This window comes from Malaclemys terrapin, chromosome 10, assembly GCF_027887155.1.
Source record: "Malaclemys terrapin pileata isolate rMalTer1 chromosome 10, rMalTer1.hap1, whole genome shotgun sequence".
Lineage (NCBI taxonomy): Eukaryota > Metazoa > Chordata > Testudines > Emydidae > Malaclemys > Malaclemys terrapin.
Window position 1 is genome coordinate 30,575,981 of NC_071514.1, and position 20,999 is coordinate 30,596,979.

At 39.9% G+C, this 20,999-nt stretch overlaps 1 protein-coding gene across 1 annotated transcript; it reads left to right on the forward strand.

Annotated features, from left to right (window-relative positions):
• Window positions 1-2,561: 2,561 nt before the first annotated feature.
• On the forward strand, window positions 2,562-20,980 carry MPHOSPH10 (M-phase phosphoprotein 10). The gene is made up of 11 exons (XM_054042222.1): window positions 2,562-2,725; window positions 4,979-5,645; window positions 6,745-6,887; window positions 7,591-7,771; window positions 8,101-8,242; window positions 8,850-8,917; window positions 10,520-10,657; window positions 11,809-11,919; window positions 12,142-12,249; window positions 12,916-13,146; window positions 14,696-20,980. The coding sequence occupies exons 1-11, from the start codon at window positions 2,646-2,648 to the stop codon at window positions 14,834-14,836; spliced, it is 2,010 nt and encodes a 669-aa protein (XP_053898197.1). The 5' UTR covers window positions 2,562-2,645; the 3' UTR covers window positions 14,837-20,980.
• Window positions 20,981-20,999: the final 19 nt, after the last annotated feature.

Sequence of the window (20,999 nt, forward strand, 5' to 3'; positions counted from 1 at the left end):
CCCCAACTGCTGCAGAAGCTACTGGCCTAGTGCATAGTTTGACCTTCGGTAATAATCTTGAAGGAAATTATCATGTAATGTGTTAGAAAGAAAACATTAATCCATGCTAATATATCAGTTCTGTGAATATGTGTCTGGATGAATTTTGAGTTTAGTGATGCAAAATATCATCAGGCATTTTGTTCTCAATGTCTGCTGAAAATGTATGTTAAAAAAATACTAGAATCTAGGTCACAGAGACAAAACTGCATAGTAAAATGGCTGTATTTAGCAATTGTGTTCAGTGCTAATAACTATCCAAATCTAGGTTAGTACTAAAGTCACCCAAGGGGAGAAGAAAACAACAAAACAACGATACAATACACCATTTAGGGCCTGCTGTTGTAAATCTTTATTCTCATAAGTACTCCAACTTAATGGGATTAGTCATTCTAGGAAACGATTGAGGATCAGAACTTATTTTTATATAATGCCTTCCAAACAAGGTGTATCCCTACAACACTTTGCAAAATTAGGTCTCAATCCTGCAATTCCCTTTTTATGGCAGGTCCCTGGGGCTGTGCAAATCCTCACTGGATCTACCCATGTGCAGGTAGCATACAATGTAAAATTCAGGGAATGTTGGTAGAAAGATATCGTATGGTAAATAAAAGGATTCCATTCAAGAGGTGTAGACTGAGAGGGGAAAATATTTTGTTTAAAATAAGGTTTAAAAAGAGGTAGGGATTCAATGATGGAGCGGTCTACTTGGACAACTGCTCCAGAAGGTGGGAGCTGCACAGAAGGCTCTTACACAACCAATGGTGAAACTATGGGAAAGGACAGAGAGGAGGCAAGTTTTACTTTAGTGCAGGGAGCAGGCAAGGGAATACACAAAAAACAAGGTATAGTATTAAAATTGTTATAATAGTGAACAATGTCCCATACTTTATTTACTATATATTACATAAATATATATAAGTACATTATAGTGACATTACTGTAAAATCCACAATCAAGATTTCTGTCCCTACCATCTACGCTCAGCTTAATAAATGAAACTAATAAAAAAAATAAAAGGTCTGTCTGAATAGAATTAATACAATTGTCAAAATAACTGGATAAAAAACCATATGGTTTTCTAGACTGTAAGCAAGTTATAATGCCTCTTCCAAAAGTAACTATAGCTGGCATATTGCTTACTGAGAATTTGTTAATTGCTAACATACCTTGTGATTTGTCCTTTGGGAATATCTGAGATTGTCTTGCCATTGCAGGTTCTTGGGGGGTGGAGGTGGGGAGGAAAAGAGATAATTGTAGTCTTAGGACAAACAATTATTTGCTACTTCCAAGTGAAACAAAAAGGATTTCTGAAGCTTTATATAGTGAGTGGAGGTCAGGGGCTTGTGGAGGAATGGGGAGGGAGAGAATTCCATGCAAAGGTGAGTTTTGGGTGGAGAATTCTGCATGTATGTGTAAGTGGAGGAGTGAGATTCCTGGGGAGAAGAGTTTGGGGAGGGGGAAGGAAATGGGTAGGGAGTTGGGGAATTTAAAGAGGGGGTAATTGGAAATACAAAAAGGGAGTGTCTGGGGGTAGTTGTAAGCAAGGGGTTGCAATAATGGGAATGGGTATATATTGAAAGGAGGAAGATCAGAGATGAGTGACAGTAGAAGATATAGGGGAAGGTGAGCTTGAAAGATTAGGGGATGTAATGGATGTGCAAGAGACTGAGTTAAGGCATGAGAGCATAGGTGGAAGGGTGATGGATGGGGGAGAGAGGATGTGATTGAGCTGTCAAAACACTCCCAGCTACACTCCCAATCTTTCATCAAATCCTCCCCCTTTAACTCTCTCTGCTGGGTGTCCAGTTTCACTCTCAAAAGCAAGTCATCCTATGAAGGGAGAGAGAGTAGACCAGAGAGGAAAGGAGGTGGCAGACGGGTGGTCACCTACAGACACAGGACTTATTTGGGAGAACAAGCCATCAGTGATTCCCTGGGTTTCTCTTTGCCTATAGAGAAAAAGAACCGCCTACCATTTTCAAAATTAAATAAGTAAAACCTTGTGCTAGGTGACTGGCCAATAACACTATGTCTGTAAGTTTGAACAGCCTCCTTTTGGGGCCTTTCTCGGACTCTCTCCTTCCATAGCATGGCCATCTACTGGTGCGACAGCATCAAGCATGCTGGGAGGTAGCTAGGCAGGTATGACATTGGCCAGGGCAGCGCAGCGAGGGCCTAGACAGGGCCTGCAGAGACTGAGGGCGCTGGGGGCAGTGCAGCCTCCTTGTGCACGAGGAGGGCCGGGGAGGGGTGGGCGAGTTAGGGCGCGGAGGAACGTGCGGCCCACGTGGTGCAGGGCGCAGAGCGGTTTCCATGGACACCCAGAGACTCTCCTCTGTGATAAATTTGAAAGCTGTTTTGGAAGCTACTCCCGTGGGGGCAGGAATTTGCTGGCGTGAACGTGTGCCCAGGCCTTGCAATCCCCTCCCCCGGCTGGTGACGAAGAAGGATCCCGAGTCGGAACCCTTACGAAGCGGAACCTTTCTGCCAGTGCCCGCGTTGGTGTCCGGAGCGGGTTGGCGGACATGCTCGCCGGAGCCCTGGTGTGACTGAGGTCCCTCCTCCAGACCTCTCCCCTCGCGTGCTCTGAGTAGAGGCTGAAGATGGCGGCGCCCAGCCGGCGGCTGGAGACGTGTCTGAAGGTGCTAGGTGCTGCCGCGGCCCAGCCGGAGCGCTTCCTCAGGTGAAACTCCCTACCGCGCCCCCCAGCTTCAGAAATCCCCGGCCCGGGGGCAGGCCGCCGCGGCTGCCCTGGATCGCTCATCCCCTGGCCCGGCCCGGGCTGCGCTGTGGGCGCTCCCACTGGACAAGCGCAGCAGCCTCCAATAACCCGTCCTGCCCCCTCGTTCCCTTCCCTCATCCCAGGGGAGAGCTTCAGACCTTGGCCACACCCCCTGCTTTGCCCCCTCTGTGCCTTCCCCGGGTAATGACGCCCCGCGGCCCATTGCCAACCCCACTCGTGGGGAGGGAGGGGGGATGGTCCTAGCTCCCTGGGATTTTCGCCAGGCCAACACCAAGCCTCCTGTTCTGCCATTTGGAATGACCCAGTTAATCTTGATGATTATTATTGTATTAAAAAGCAACAGAGGGTCCTGTGTCACCTTTAAGACTAACAAGTATTGGGAGCATAAGCTTTCGTGAGTAAGAACCTGAAGAAGTGAGGTTCTTACCCACGAAAGCTTATGCTCCCAATACTTCTGTTAGTCTTAAAGGTGCCACAGGACCCTCTGTTGTTTTTACAGATTCAGACTAACACGGCTACCCCTCTGATACTATCATTTTATTGTATTTCGGAAGCACTTTGGGGCTGCAGTCATAGATCAGGACCCCATTTTGCTAGGTGCTGTACAGATACCTTCATTAAAAAGAAGTCTCTAGCACTCATGGTTGCAGGGGAAAGCTTGAAAATGTGATCTGAATATAATGTAAAAGTTTAGAAACAAGAAATAATTTTTAAAATCTTATTATTAAGATAATCTCATGATTTTGAGGACTTGATCTGTGATTTTTCAAGACTCAGGTCCGGCAGTGCTTTGTTAATTAGCCTACCCAACCTTGTCTTCTGTGTTAGGGAGAAAGTGTCTATAGGTTTCACTTGCACGATTAAAATGAACTGTTTAATTGTAGAAATAAAACTAACTTCAAATGGGCCTAAATCTGTTTTTTGTCTTAGGGAAAGATTTAATTTAGGTATATGTAAAAGCTCAAACAATTCTGTGGCCTTCTGTTGATGTGATGATTGAGTTAAAGTTAAAAACGGGACTTTAAATTTCATTGAAACACACAGAGTAAAATCCTTTTTAGCAGGGGGGAGATATTTAAAAAACTACTTGTAAATGAGGAAATCTTTGTATATGTGAGTAAGACTTGGGGCCTGCCTGAATTTTACACAGCAACTGTAACTTAGGCCTTCATTCCACAATTGGATGGCACTCTGCATGAATCTGGTTGCAGAATTGGGGACCTTAGGTTTTATCCTATGAGAATTTCCATTATGACCCCTTTGGGTTGTGTTTTGAGCTATTTTGAATAGATTACCAAGAGTATATTTAAAATTTGAAGAAAACTTAAAAACAAATGTATTTTGAGAAAAAGATGACAAACTAGTTAATCCCTAAGCAGTTTTTTATAGGGAAAACTATAGTTAAGGTGACATCCCCCTTGCTCAGCTGCTAGGTGGAGGTGTGCAGGCACCACCACCGCAGCTCCCATTGGCTACGGTTCCCAGCCAATGGGTGTTACAAAGCAAGTGCTCTGGGTGGAGGCAGTGCACAGAGCTGCCTGGCCACGCCTTTGCCTAACAGCTGAGCGAGGGGGATGTTGCTGCTTCTGAGGAGCCCCCGTCCCATGCCGCAACCCCCTCCCACATTCAAACTCTGCTACAGCTTGGGGGCAAGGAGTGGTGGCCCAAGTGGTCGGTGCGACTGGCGAGGTGGCTGCCTGAGGTGCTCTTGGGCCAGGTGCATCAACCGCTGCAGAAGTCACAGAAAGTCACTGAATCGGTGACTTCCGTGACAAACCCACAGCCTTAACTATGGTCCATTTCATTTCAGTACCTCTAGGTATGTGTTACACATTTTAAAGCTTGAGCTTAATTATATACTTTTATTTCAAAGGATTTTACTAATAGGACTGCAAATGCTGTGTAATAAACAAAGTAAAACCTGCAGTTGTTGAAGGGCAGCCAGGCATTTGCTGCAAAAACACTGAACAGACATAAAGGGACCATCAGAGGAACCATTTGGTAAAGCTCGCACTCAACAGCTGAACTCCAGAAATATCTAAAAAAGAAACAATCTTAAGATTATACAAGTTTCCCTTTGTAAAAATGCATTTGTCATAACTCAGATTGCTTTCTAATTGACTTTTGAATTTTAACATTTTTTCAGTTTGCTATTGTTATGTGCAGTGATGTTTTTAATTTTGTTTTTATCAGTGTGCAAGATGGACTGGCTGCAGACTTCAGTTCATTGACAAAGACTCTTTATGATTTGCATAAAGCACTAGGGACAAAACTAGTGCGTGGGAGTCCTTTAAAAAAACTGGTAATAGAAAACTTTGATGAAGAACAGATCTGGCAACAAATAGAACTACAGAATAATGCAGTTCTAGACTACTTCAAGAAAGCTGTTGCTAGAGATGTTAAAGACAAAGATCTCTACCTTTTCCCAGCCCAAGAAGAGGATGACTTTGAGGCAGACAGTAGCAGTGATAAGCAAATGGAACAAGAAGATAGCATGGAAGCAGAACCTGCCTGTATTGAAGATGAAAGTGAGGCTAAGGAAAAGCAAAGTAAATCCAAAGCAAGGAAAAGGCAGCTATGTAGTGATGAGGATTCAGATGTTGACTTTGATGTTGATGAGCTAGAGCAACAGATTCAAAAGTTGAAGAAGATTACCTGGAAAAAATCAAGAGAAAAGTCCATAGTGGATGATAAATTTTTCAGCTTGGCTGAGATGGAAGCCTTTTTGGAAGATGTAGAGAAAGAAGAAAGCAAGAAGAAGGATGATGATGAGGAGGAGGAGGAGGAGGAGGAGATTGATTATTTTGAAGATGTTCTTTCTGATGAGGATGAAGAAGAATCTGAAAAAGATAAAATCAAGGTAAGGATATATGCATCCAGAATTAGAAACACTTTTTTGTCACAAGCCAGTATAATTGAAATTAGCTTAAAAAACTGACATGAAATTGAAATTGCAGTTCAAATTGGAAACAAAATGCAGACTTTAATTAAAAAGTGTAATTAACCATTGAAACCATTTAACAAGGTTTTGGTGGGTTCTCGTTACTTTAAATCTTAAGATCAAGATCAGATGCCAAAAGATGTGCTGTTAATTCAACCACAAATTATTAGGCTGAAAGCAGGAATTACTAGATGAAATTCTATAGCCTGTATTATGCAGGAGATCAGACTATATTATCATAAATATGTGGGATCAAATAAACAAGTCCCTATCTTGAAGAGTTTACAACCTACATTTGGATGGATCTTCATGCCTGTGCAGCATTTTATTGAAATCGTTGGGACTCTTCATGAGTATAGGGGTCTGCCCATGTGGATCCCTAGCGGAAGTAGGGCCCAACTTAAGACAAAACAGGTGGAGGTGATAAACTCTGAGAGGTAGAGAGAGGAAAGGACAGGGTCCCATGGTCACTTGGGTGAGTAGTATATGTGTTGTAAGGGTTTGTAGATTTTTGTTTTGTTTTTAATCTAAGGCTGTGAATAAACTTGAGCTGCTGTATTCTGGCTTGAAAATTACTTTCAGGCTTTCTTGACTAATATTGCTTGTGACAATTCTGTTCTTTCAGTATCTTATTTGATATAACAAGAGAAAAATAACGTGCTTCTGGAAGTGATAAACTGATGCATGTTACAGCCATTTGTTATGTTGTCAGGGATTTATGAGCTACCCCACACATCTCAGCAAATATGTCAGTTGTTAAAATATACTGCTTTTCTGCTCCTTGGTCTCTGAGCAAATTAAAATAGAATTGACTATTAATTGACGACATTAAAAATGTCTCACTTCGACTAATGCCACTGTCTACCAGACCAATGGTTAATGTTGAAATCCATTGAATTCCCATTGCAGATCTTACACTGCAGGTATATATAACATGGTCCTCATGGAAATGGAAGATTCTTAGTCACTTAGACTTGTCACTTTCACTGGGTAACCTCTTATTTTCCCCTCTCTCCAGCCAGGTAAAAGTTCTAGAAATTTGAAATATAAAGATTTCTTTGACCCTATTGATGACAATGATGACCTAGCTAATGATAGTGAAAATGATCAGAATGATGAAGGTGACACTGACGAGGAGGATGAAGAAGGCATTTTTGATGAGTATGTACACTTGAATGATTTGTAACTGTTCTGTGGGATCTGTCAGTTATTTGAATTGTCACTGACAATGTGACACCATCTCTTAAACAGAAAATAAAATGGAAATTTAGGAATCTCTTTGGCAGAGGTAATATTATATTAAGGAAGGAACAGACTTTTAAAACTTGGTACCAAGTATTTCATTATCTGTTAATGTGCTTGTTTTTGGCTTTCTGTAATGTCAGTGTAATGTGTTCACTAATTAACTACTTTTTGACTTAGAAAAGAAGAGTTTTATTCTTGAAATACTGTTTTATTGTTGAAATACTGTTTTATTGTTGCCCTGTGGGATTTGAGTAAATGACTTTAACTAAATTAATTATGTATTGCTTCAGCTGGGGAGGCATATCTCCACTAGATATGTAGGTCGTCACCCAAAAGCCTACCTTTCTGGTTATGTTAAGTCTTAAGAAAAGTGCAGTAAAAGTTTTTGGGAATCTCTGAAAATGTATTGTGGTACAGTACCTTCCCTCTCAACTTGTGTATATTTAATTTTAAATATTAACTTTAATACAATTTTTATATCTAGTTGCAATAATAGGTGGGCATCATTATTACCTAAAAAGGGGGAGCTTTTTACCTGTAGCTTGTATGATATATTAAACAATAAATGTCTCAAGCATGTACTACTTCCATTTATGTAACGGCATTTTAATGTTTATAGGTTTGAGGAAAATAATGAAATGGACATAATGGAGAAGAATGAGAAAGCTAAAGAAGTCTCTAAAAAAGTTACTTTTAACTTACCAGAGGACAGTGAAAAAGAAGACGATACAGATATACCAGATGAGAAGAGAACTGATCCCATTGGAATAAAATCTTCTTTTGAGAAAAGGCAGGAAAAGGTAACTAAGATGATCTAGTATCCCTTCATGAGCAATTGATTTGAAGTTTTCTGCTTAAACTTGAGCCAAAGACATGTATGTTACTAATAAGTTGATTGTATTTGTAAATATCATTAAGTTGTCTGAAAGCTTCAGAAAATTTTTAGGAGAAATATGATCAAATAGTGGCATATTTACAGACAGATAAGGCAAAAGGTGTGTAAAGAATCTAGAAATACCTAGAGTAATTATTCATATTCTTTACTCTAACTTGATTTTTCCCTTTGTTGCTAAACAAGTGCATTTAACTTAAATTTTTTTTTAAACTTTCAGAAAATTTTATCTTTCAGATGCATGAAAAAATTAAATCTCTAGAAAAGGAGTTGTTGGAGGAAAAACCTTGGCAGCTTACAGGGGAAGTGACTGGACAAAAACGACCTGAAAACAGTCTTTTGGAGGAATCTTTACTCTTTGACCATGCAGTCAGAATGGGTAAATACTGTTATGCTAAATTTCAGACATTGTTAGATAATTTGTTTGTTTTACTGGTGAGGGTGGTGCACAAATGCTCTTTTTTTTTTTTTTTTTTTTTTTTTTCCCCCCCCCATCCTCCCTCCAGTCCCTCCACCATCATTTCAAACTTGTCAAACATTGCTCAAACTGTGCCTAAACTAGAATATTTATAAGGCCATATTTTCCCCCATAGAAATTTTATTGCCTCACCCATTTGTTGAACTTTCAGATGTGAACTAAGCTTTATCAAATGAGAATGACCCATTGTTTGTGTCCGCTTATTTATAGGGCAAACACAACTTGGTTATCTTTCTCAAACTTTCATACTATGCAATTTTTCCTGAGGAAATAAACCTACTAGCCTGCCTAATCATCTTCATTCCAGGCCAATATGCCTCTCTAAAGTACTGTATATATTTTCTAGCATTTTTCAGTCTTTTGTTTTTGTTTAGAGAACAAGCGGTACCAGTTAAAATAAATGCAAAAATAATATCTCCAGAACTGTTAATCTCCTTTCATTTAATGAATGATTTAATTTCTAAATACTTTAAACTTGGTGGTCGTGTTTATTTTTTTGCCCTCTTAGCTCCTGTGATCACAGAGGAAACCACCTTTCAGCTTGAAGATATTATCAAACAGAGGATAAAAGATCAGGTTAATAAGATTTGCCTTCACCTCTTTGTTTTATTTGGAAGCTTAAATATTTCAACAAAATCAAATCCTAAACACTGTCGGGTACATTCAAATGTATTTGTATTAACTTGCAGTTTTGGGAGCACAGGAATGAATTCCAAGCATGAGTTTAAGGTCCTTAGTTTTTTAGGTGTCGGTTTGTCTCCTGAGCATTTCCAGAAGAAATAAAATACCTGAATATTGCTTTTGCTTAATGCTGACAGTGTATTCTTAATGATTCCATTCTGTGTCCTTTTTGGGGGCTATAACTAAGCTGTATGTCTGTCACGGATTCCATGACTACTGTGACTGGCTCTGGGGCAGCCCGAGCAGATCAGGCAGCCCTGGAGACAGCCAATTGGCTGCTGCTGGAGCAGTCTCTGTCCACTGTTTGCGCGCCCTTCCCCCCTCCCCCCGCAGCAGTTTGGGTGGGGGGCTCAGGGCTGGGGCAGGGGGTTGGGGGGCAGGGCGGCACTTACCGTGGGGGAGGCTCCCCGGAAGCAGCCGGCACGTTCCTGCAGCTCCTAGCCGCCACTCCCTGCCCCTCCCCAGCACCAGCGGTGCCCCTGGGCTGCCACCTCCAGAGCACCCCTCAGCCCAAGTTGTAATTTAATTAATTATATAGTAAAACTCATGGACAGCTCACGGGCCGTGAATTTTTGTTTACTGCCTGTGACTTGTCCATGACTTTTACTAAAAATACCCGTGACTAAAACATAGGCTTAGCTATAACATATCTCAATTAGATAAATAATTAAAATTACCCTCACAGTTTAAAGATTCAGCTATAAAAGGACTACTTTGGAGTTGTGTACATGGCATTTATATAATGGATATGCAAATCTCTATTTAATAATCTCTACTCAGAATATTAACTAAGAATAATTTTTTTTCAGAATATATTAAACCGATCCGGTGGGTAAATAAGTATAGTATAATAAATTTTTTAATTTTAATTGCACAGAAACCATATTGCGGTTTATAATTCATATTAAAGTACTTTCAAAAATGTTATTCTTGGTTGTTAATTAGTATACCATCTTTGGTTGTATCTGTGCAAAAAAAGACTGGGGAGTAGATGAGGGTGTCTATCCTTCAATCTTGTTTAATAAGCTTTTTTGGTGTAAGCTTTTTTGGAGTAAATACAATTCCTTAAAAGATATTATCTTAACTATAGTGTGGTGTTGGCAATTACTGAATCTGCTAAAGTTGTGGCAAAATAAAAGGTAGCTCCCATTGTATAAAAAATTGCCCTTTGCTGTTGGGTTCAATGCAATGTTGGAAAATCAAGTTAATGCGCTAGCTGAAACAACAAACAAGATGTCTGATAGAATGTGATGTATAATCCTAGAATATCAGAGTTGGAAGGGACCTCAGGAGGTCATCTAGTCCAACCCCCTGCTCAAAGCAGGACCAATCCCCAGACAGATTTTTGTCCCAGATCCCTAAATCGCCCTCTCAAGGATTGAACTCTCAACCCTGGGTTTTAGCAGGCCAATGCTCAAACCACTGAGCTATAAAAATGATCTGTTTAAAGCTTATTTGATGCAATTGCATCTTAACTATTTTATGGTTTTGTCTTAGGCTTGGGATGATGTAATACGTAAAGAAAAACCAAAAGAGGATGCCTTTGAATACAAGAAGCGTCTAACTCTGGATCATGAAAAGAGCAAATTGAGTCTTGCTGAAATCTATGAGCAGGAGTATTTGACACTCAACCAAGTAAGTTACGATAATGGGGAGGGGGAGGGGGAGAGAGAGAGAGACAGACACACACCCCACACCCATTGCTGTTGGTTAGAAAAATCAAATCATGACTGCTTGAAAGTTTTATTTTTTATTTTTAAACACTGAACTGCCATAAGTATTGGGAAATCCTGATGTGTTCAATCAGTACAACCCGGGAAACTGAACTGATACCAAAAATTCAACATTTACTGTTAAATTTGCACAAATATTGACAAGACAGAATCATTGTCTTAAAATGTGGCATAAAAATAATAGAAAGAAGTTACATTCTGGAACAGTGATTGCTTTAAAAAAAGTCCATCAGGGGAGATTAATATTGGACCATCTTTTACATAACTCAGATTTGATACAATTGTTCTCCTATTTTGATTAAACCACTCCAGTTTATACCATCAAAATAATTATTTGGCTGACCCCTTTGAGTTCACGGATAATGCAAATCCTTTAAATCAATTAAAAATATTCTGAGTTCAGTAAATCTCAGACTTGATCTATTAAGGCTTTTGTTTTAATCTTCTTTACTACATCTAATGGGAGTGTGGAGCAACAGAAATTCACGTGTGAATTTGGTTTAAACTGAATAAATAGGAGCCTAAACTTCCTTAACTTCCCCTTCTCTAGCCAACTTCACATGATATTTGAGCTGCACAGCCACTTACCAATGTGAAATATCATCCCAGAATTTAATCCACTGAGTCTTAGACTCTGGGCTCCTGAGTGGTGTTCTGAGTCTGAGAGGTTTTTTTCAAACACACAAGTAAGAGTTAGGTACCTACCTCCCCTTGATTTTCAGTGGAAGTTGGGTGCATGACTCCCACTTCTCTTTGGAAATCTTCCCCTCAGCTGTTCACATATTGAAGATCATTTAAATCCTCTGTGGCTCAATGTACCCATCTGTAGTACAAATCCGTGGATGTCCCCTTTATATCCATGGACCATGTTTGCAGATCAGATGCAGATACAAATTTTGTATCCGTGCAGGGCTCTATCCATCTGTAAAATAGGTATAAACTGCATACTGCAGCATTATGAGCTATAATGTAAAGTGCTCTAATATCTTTATATGCAAGTTTCTTGAAGTGATTTTTCTATTAACATTATGATGTTTGTTTATTTATTAACAGCAAAAAACTGAAGAGGAAGAAAATCCTGAACACGTAGAAATTCAGAAAATGATGGACTCACTCTTCCTAAAATTGGATGCTCTTTCCAACTTCCACTTCACACCTAAACCAGTGAGTCCATTAGTTTTCACACTTCATACAATAAAATATGTTTGGGAAATAGGCAGTAAAGTGAGGGATACTTCCAATGCAATTGCTTGTTGAGTATTTCAGAAACATATTATAATCAGCCTTAATATAAATGGGAATGTATTTAGTGTGACTTAATTCAGTTAGTAATATATTGCTGTGGCATGATATTCATGTACCTAAATGACATTTCCTTCTTTTTAGCCCGTGCCAGAGGTTAAAATCGTTTCAAATCTTCCAGCTATAATTATGGAAGAAGTAGCACCAGTTAGCGTTAGTGATGCAGCTCTCCTGGCTCCAGAGGAGGTTAAGGTAAGAAATTTAATCTAGAGCTGCAGACAGGCTTCCTTTTGTATCTGTACGCTGCAGATACCCTGCACCCTCAGAACAGAGAACTCCTTTTCTGTGACATTCTTCTCTTGGAACCCCCTTCATAGAGATTTAAGGAATTCCAGCACAGTGAAGTCAGAGGAGCTAGCTTGGCTTAACTAGATTTGACTGCCTTCCTCGCCACCTGCTGTGCTTCCTTTTCAGCATAGGTTATTCTATTTTTGAAAATTACCCTACTATGTAGATGGTTTGACTGCCTAATACTGTCTTTATTGTTAAATGTCCTATGCTTAATATGCATTACCGTGTCTTTAGCTTTAGACAGTTACTCGTGTGTGTGTGTGTTAAGGGAGGTGGGAAAATAAAATATATACGTGCATAATATAATGTGTAGGAATTTTTAGTTCCCATGAGTGAGTTATGCCATTTGGGCTCCTCTGTTTTACTAACTCAGGCACATTCTCAGTTGCAGGAAGCTGGGTACAGGAGAGATGAAATAAACACAAAGACTACTTTGTGTGAGAGATGAATAGTGTTAGTTCTGCTGGCTAGTCAATGAAACGTATAGCAAGGGTGCCCATTCTGTTTGTACTTGTCACTAGCCTAGATAGCACTTTTGGATCCAAAATTATGCAGTTGTCTTTCTAGGAAAAGAGTAAAGCTGGAGATGTGAAAACAGATGCAGAAAAGACTACCACAGACAAAAAACGAGAACGAAGAAAGAAGAAGCTTCACAGACGTATGAAGCTAAGGGAGAAGAAGCAGCGTCAAAAACTCCTGGAAAAAACAAAGCCAGAACAAGGCGCGCAACTCAGCAAACAAGCTGTTGCGGCAAAATTAAAAAAGCTCACCAAAGACGGCAAAACAACTTTGCTCAAGGTAAGACTGTCTTACATAGTCTAGTAGTAAATTTCAAATGTATCTGTAGTAATTGTGCTGGGCTGCACACCAGCTGCTTTGTCCCATCCTGTGTGTTCTCTCTCTCTTCTCCCCCCCCCCTCAACCCCTGGCGTAAAGCAACCCTGCTCCCAAATAGCATGCGCTATCACAGGAATTCCTTTGCCGTCATCTTTCCTCTGCAACCAGCTCATGGGATGTGGTTGTGGGCATTCCTACACCCTGGTGAACTCCAGTTTCTGTATTGATTCCTTGGGATGTTAAGGCTATTTTAAACCTGTGCCAGGACTAGTCCTGTCCAGATCCAACTACCAGTATTGGTAGAAGGCAGATAATGCCTTTTTATTCATACCTGGGCTGAGCACTTCCTTGACAGAGAATGTGGCCCAAGGTGTCCATATTTAATTTCAAAACAGAGGAGGTCTGACCAGTTATGTTTGTTGATATTTGCAGTGTTTGTGTTATATTTGTGTTATCTGTTCTATAGATTTTGTTTTGTTTTTACCTTGAATAAACTATGGTGATTTTAAATGATAGGAATATTTACATAGATGCTTTCTTCTGCAATTGCTGTATCCGCATGAGGATATCTTGTAATATTTAAAAGCATCTTGCCCATTCCTTTAGTATGTGCAAATAACTTAATCTGTGGATCCAGCAAAGAAAATGTGAACTGTAAAACTGTAATTTTGGAATTAATCTTTAATCTAAAGTATAAGTGACACGCACTATTTATATTCTGTTCTGCTTTATTTCAAAATTCACAATCTGAGCTGCGATCTTGGGGGGAAGGGGGGGAATTGCATACGTGCTTAATTTTATGCATGTGAGTCGTTCCATCAAACTCAATGGAATTACTTGCATGCCTAAGTAGTTGGATGATCAGGACCCTAGCTAGTTCCTCCTGAGCTTTATAGATATAATTCAGAATAGTACTTTAAATTCAAACAAAAAATAACATCAAATGTTACAAGAACAAATACTTATTGTATGGGACTTCTTTGTAACACCAAAATATTGATCTTGTATCTTGAATATAGTAAAATATTAAATCTGTATAGTTCCTTAGGGGTTTACCATGTACAAGAGACCATTAATTCCTAATATTAGATGTTTTTAAAACAGGGAAAAGAGAATATGGAAAGTAGTTATCCTTAATACATCTAAAACATTTGTGCATTTGCACTTTTTTATTTTTGTAAATGCAATAAATCTGTATTTCTCTAGTGGGACTGATAATATCCAAGGATTCATTCCTGGATTTGCATATATACTTCTCATTAACATTAATAAGTATTAAGCATATGCATGAAGAGGGAACACATCCCTTATCTTTTGAAATTACAGTATAACAAAAACCCAGGATGGCATAACAGATGTCTGCAAATCAGTTATCAATTAGATTATAAGTATGGTATATTTAAAATAAAAAAGGTTGTTTAACTAGTAATCGTGTAGTTACATCAGTCCTGTCCATTGGAACATTTGCTATCTTGTCCTTTATTATAATAAACACTTTGTCTATTGACAGGATGACGGTAAAGACAAGGCTTTGAAATCATCTCGAGCATTCTTTTCTCAATTACAAGATCAAGTAAAAATGCAAATCAAAGGTGCAAAGAAAATACAGAAGACACAGCAAGAAATTTCTGCTCAAAAACTTAAATTATAATACATTTTATACATGCTATACCTTGTATATATTAAAGTAAATGTTTCTAATTTTGTTAACATTGCACTTTGAATAGTAGCTTTTATTTTATATAGTGCTTGAAAATCTTCTGTAAGTTGAAGTTCAGTTGAGTGTCTTTCCTGCTGCAAGTGATGAAAATGTGCTAGACTGTTCATGCTCTTTCTTTCAGCCTTCTACTTACTTTTTTTCTGCTAGGAATTCAGTCTTTCTTCCTCTAAAATGGGTGGGCAAACTTTTGGCCCGAGGGCCACATCTGGGTGGGGAAATTGCATGCAGGGCAGGGGTTGGAGTGTGGGAGGGGGTGCAGGGCATATGAGGGAGCTCAGAGCATGGGTGCAGGGAGGGGTGTGGAGTGCAGGAGGCGGCTCAGGGCAGGGGGTTGAGGTGCAGGAGGGATGTGGGGTGCAGCAGGAGGATCGGGCAGGGAGTTGGGGTGCAGGAGGAGTTTGGGCCCCGGCCCGGCGCCGCTTACCTGGAGCGGCTCTGGGGTGGCAGTGGTTCGCACCGGTGCCAGGGCAGGCTCGCTGCCTGCTCTGGCCCTGCGCCGCTCCCCGAAGCAGCTGGCACCACGTTCCTGCAGCCCTTGGGGGAGGGCAGAGGGCTCTGCGTGCTGTCCTTGCGTGCGGGTACCTCCCTCAAAGCTCCCATTGGCCGTGGTTCCCCGTTCCTGGCCAATGGGAGTTGCGGGGGCAGCACCTGGAGGAAAGGGCAGCGCATGGAGCCCTCTGCTTCCCCCCCCGACTCCCAACCAGGGGCTGCGGGGACATGGTGCTGGCTGCTTCTGGGAGCAGCGCGGGGCCCATGATGCCACGGAGGCGGCAATCCCGCAGGCCGAATCCAAAGCCCTGAGATGCCAGATCAGGCCCACGGGCTGTAGTTGCCCCCCCACACTCTAAAACAAAAGTCTCAAACAGTAGACAGATAAATAATGACAACATATCTGTGAAAATTCAGTATTTTTACATACAGTGGAACCTCAGAGTTATGAACACCTTGGGAATGGAGGTTGTTCATAACTATGAACAAAAGTTTACAACTGAACATTGACTTAATACAGCTTTGAAACTTTACTATGCAGAAGAAAATCGCTGCTTTTAATCACCTAAATTTAAATAAAACAAGCTCAGAAACAGTTTCCTTACCTCGTCAAAAAAAATTTAAAACTTTCCTTTCTTTAGTACTTTACATTAACACAGTACTATACTGTTTACTGTTTTTGTTTGTTTGTTTGTTTTTCGTCTCTGCTGCTACCTGTTTACATACTTGTGGTTCCAAATGAGGTCTGTGGTTGATTGGCCAGTTTGTAACTCTGGTGTTCGTTACTCTGAGATTCTACTGTATTTATCTCAAAATCATTCCCCTCTTACCTCTCCCCATGTATACAGAAAAGAGTGGGGAAAGGGAGATTTAATAATTGCCTAAATCCAATGTTTTAGTACACCTCTACCCTGATATAACGTGACCTGATATAACACTAATTTGGATATAATGCGGTAAAGCAGTGCTCCAGGGGGGCGGGGCTGCACACTCCGGCGGATCAAAGCAAGTTCGATATAATGCGGTTTCACCTATAATGCGGTAAGATTTTTTTTTTTTTTGGCTCCCGAGGACAGCGTTATATTGGGGTAGAGGTGTATATCTGAGAACCTTAGTCGTGGATGGATTTTACTATTGGCAGCACTTGTCTGTTGTAGCACTGTCTAAAGATACTATTCATCCTTGATTGCCTGAAGAGTATCTTACAGAACCACTTCAGTCATAATACAGTGCTGCCATTGGATAGGGTATAGCACCATTGCAAATGCTACCACCTTATATTTGGGGTTCTTTTTGTTTTTAGAAACAACTTTCAAGTGCCCCTATACTAGATGTCTTAGGTTATTTCTGCTCCATAACATTTAAACTTAGCTGTAGTCATAATTCTTATAACCTTAGCTTCTGAGATGTTAGTTTCAATTTTTGTCTTGTTACAGTATTTAATTTGCTGGTATTCGGAAGAAAGATGATCAAAGCTCAGTTCTAGATCAGTGTATGTGTGACTCAAAATCATATCACTTGATCTTAAAGCATGAATTCATGAGACACTCTCAAAGCAAAGGCCCAAAAGTACCTTTTGCTGCCTTCTACTTATTAAATAAAATCATAGCTGTAGGGCTGGAAGGGACCTTGAGAGGTCATCTAGTTCAGCCCCGTCCTGAGGGAGGCCCAAGTAAACCTAGACCAGAGGCAAAAATTGAAAGCCTCTGCCCCAACATTCCAACTCATCAGAACACTTTCATTTTGGTTTGTTTAGATTCTGTTACTGTGTAATCTTGCTCTGAGTACCAACAAGATTAAGCAGTTGAACTGTCAGAAATCCTAACAATGGGCAGAGGTTGTTAAGGAGTACAATCTTAGAACCATCTTTTCCCCCCAAACAGTGGGAGTCTACATTAAGCTACCCTTAGATTTCTGCTGATCGGCAGAATAGGACAATATTGTTCAGTTCTAAAAGGGATACTCTGGCTACCTACTAAACTCTAAAGAACAAAAATGAAAAATTCACATTCATGGAGTAAAGATGATTTAGGTTAGATGTATTACAAAAAGCTTTCTGCATTGCAAATATCCCTCACTTTACTGCCTATTTCCTAAATTTGAATTTTTGTCTTGTATGGCAATGAGCATACACTTCCATATCATCTGACAGCTAGTAGCAAATGGATTAACTACATCCTTTTGGGGAAATACCTTGAAATCATGAAGCAGCCCCAACCCTGCATGAGATTCAGTGCCTGCCTGTCCCATTTTAGTGGCTTCTTTTTAATGTTTGTTAAATTGAGTGGCCTTTTCAACACTAGAACATTCACTGGTTTAAACTGATTTAGGGCTTGGCTAAACTTGCGAGTTAGAGCACGTTAACGCAGCCCCGGGCACACTAGCTCACTACCCATCCACACAGGCAAGGCACGTAGAGCGCTCTGACTCCAGGGCTAGAGCGCTCCTAGTACTCCACCTCTGTGAGAAGATTAACGCTTGGTGCGCATTGGCTGAAATGCCTGGGCCTCAGTGTGAACGAGGTGTTGTATTACTGCGCTCTGATCAACCTCTGGAAACATCCCATAATCCCCTTAAGTCAAGTGGCCACTCTTGTCATTGTTTTGTAATTGCTGCAGGAATGAGGATATGCCCTCTGGAAGCTCCGTTTCTGACAGCCGGCTTCTTATCTGCTCCGAGACAAAGCAACCACTACTGTGGAATGCTGTGTCTGAGAGAGAGAGGGTCGGGTCTGTGGCTTTCTGAACTTACAAGACAGCATGCTGACATGCTCTCAGCCCCCCCAAAAACCCACTCTCTCCCCCCACATACACACAACACACTCCCTGTCATACTCCACCCACCCCCCCCAATTTGAAAAGCACATTGCAGCCACTTCTATGCTGGGATAGCTACAATGCACTGCTCTCTGTGGCCGTTGCAAGAGCTGCTAATGTGGCCACGCCAGTGCGCTTGCAGATGTCAGTGTGGACAGATTGCAGCGCTTTTCTTACTGCACTCTACATCTGCAAGTGTAGCCATGCCCTAAGAAATCAATCTGGTTAAACTGGTGTAAACCCCTAATGTAAATGCACTGAAATTGGTTTACCCCTGGCTTAATTGATTTAGCTTGTAAAATTGATAAGCCGGGGTTAAACCAGTTTGAGTTCATCAATGTTGATTTTTAAACTGACTTAAACTGGTGCCATTTTCTATTTAGTATATACAAGCCCTAAAGCAGGTTAAATGCTAGGGAAGGACAATCCTGAACTTTCATCTCCTGTTGCAGAATGTTCTAATTATGCTTTGACTTCCTAAAGAAATGCTGACTTATACTGAATACATTTCATCAGATTGAGACACGTTAACAAATTGATTTTACCAATCACAATATACCATTTTTAAGTACCTGAAATAAAAAGATTAATTGGTTGTTGGGGAGTAAATATTTTTTTCAGTGACTTCAGATAAATCATGTGTATCTGCAAAGGGACGTTTGGAAAATTTGTCACAGTTCAAGTCATAGAAGCTAGTATTGCATTAGTTTAAACTCAGGCAAAATCAAGATAGCACAATGATTGTTAGTAGTATAGATAAAGGACTTAAGTCTGCATCTTAAAAAAAAAAATTAAAAGGCCACACTATATAACAGAGAAAAGAACAAGGAGTACTTGTGGCACCTTAGAGACTAACAAATTTATTTGGGCATAAGCTTTTGTGGGCTAAAACCCACTTCATCGGATGCATGCAGTGGAAAATACAGTAGGAAGATATATATACACAGAGAACATGAAAAAATGGGTATTGCTATACCAACTCTAACAAGACTAATCAATTCAGGTGGGCTATTATCAGCAGGAGAAAAAAAAAACTTTTGTAGTGATAATCAGGATGGCCCATTTCAAACAGTTGACAAGAAGGGGTGAGTAACAGTAGGGACAAAATGAGCATGGGGAAATAGTTTTTACTTTGTGTAATGACCCATCCACTCCCAGTTTTTATTCAAGCCCACGAAAGCTTATGCCCATATAAATTTGTTATTCTCTAAGGTGCCACAAGTACTCCTTGTTCTTTTTGCTGATACAGCTACCACTCTGAAATATGTAACAGAGAGTGATCGGTAGTTCTGGGTAAAAGCCATTACAGCTATGTATCATTTGTGCTTATATGCTTTACCCTGGAACATCCCACTATTTCAGTATTGGCACCTGATCAGTTCCAGTATTCATTGCATATTAGATATTAGACCTGTAAATGGAACATGTTCTAAAAATGATAGTTCATAATGCAGTAAATTCAGTAGGAAATGCTTGCTGAGACAATGTGAAGTCTCCTGAGAGGATAAAAATTAAAATTGTAGCTTGCATTCACATTCCCTTTCAGAACTTTCTTCATTTGTTTAAGAGTTTTTAATTTCTGGTTTATATACCCAGGGTACAATTGTATCTTTCAGCAGCTTCAGGAATAGTTCTGTATCTCTTAATGTAAACTTATGTGGCTTCTTACATTAAGACATTTCTGCAGATTCTTCATTCCATAGCCATAAACTTTCCACTGCTTTGAAATTTGAAAGGTCTTCTGGTCAATATGTTTTTCCTTATCAGTTTTGTTGACTTGCTTTACTTTAAATTGGTCAGTATTTCAAGGGCTACGTTCCTCTTAAACATCTCTTTAGAAAGATGGTGCCTGTGCTCTATGCCAGTTAGCTCACATGTGGTCTGATAGGTAATTTTTTTTTAATATTTCTTGTTATAACATGGCCTTTTATGAAGTCATAGTGCACTTGAAATCCCTTTCAAATTAATGAAGGAACAGCTCTTCCTTTCCCTTATAATGTATGTGATTTAGGTATTGTGAAACAGCTAAAGTGCAGGAACTTTCAAGCTTTTAGTTATTAAGGATAAATATTTTTCTGGCTTCAAAGACTTTCTCAACAGAGAGACTTTAAAACTGGGAGTTTTGGAAATCTCTGAGCTTCTCTTTTTGGTTGAATGATAAAGCATCCAACTTTGTATTTATCTTACACTTGCCAGATTCAGCCTCCCCCTGGAGATTCAAGACCAGCTGTTCATCTTTTAGGATTTGGAGCCTTTTTTCAGTCTCTTTGGAGATACTGTTGTAAGCATTTTTAATCCTTTCAACTCACAAAAGAATTTTCTAAGGGATGCAGCTTTAGGTTTTATTTTTTCCCCTTTTCTATTACTTTTCTTCCTTTTACCCATATTCCATCCCATACCTAATATCTATTAGAATAGTTTGTGATCTCAGGTTGGCCTTTGTATTACCACTCTGGTTTAATGTTGAATATCTTTACTGAACTTCTCAATGCTGGTCATATACTATATTTATTTGTTACAAGAGGTAAATTAGATTTTCTGAAATCCAAAATATGTAATGATTAGAGAATTATACCTGCATATGATAAAGCATTTTGTAGCTTTTTAAAATGTATTCTCTTTAATCCATAATCTATCAAGGTGTTTTACAAACTGATTTAGGTCTTGATCCTGCAATGAGTGCATGGGTGGAGGACTCAATATAGGACCAGACAAATCAGGACCCCGACTGCAATTGGATATGAATAGGCAGACCCTCACTGACTTTGAATAGTCTTTGCATAGGCAAG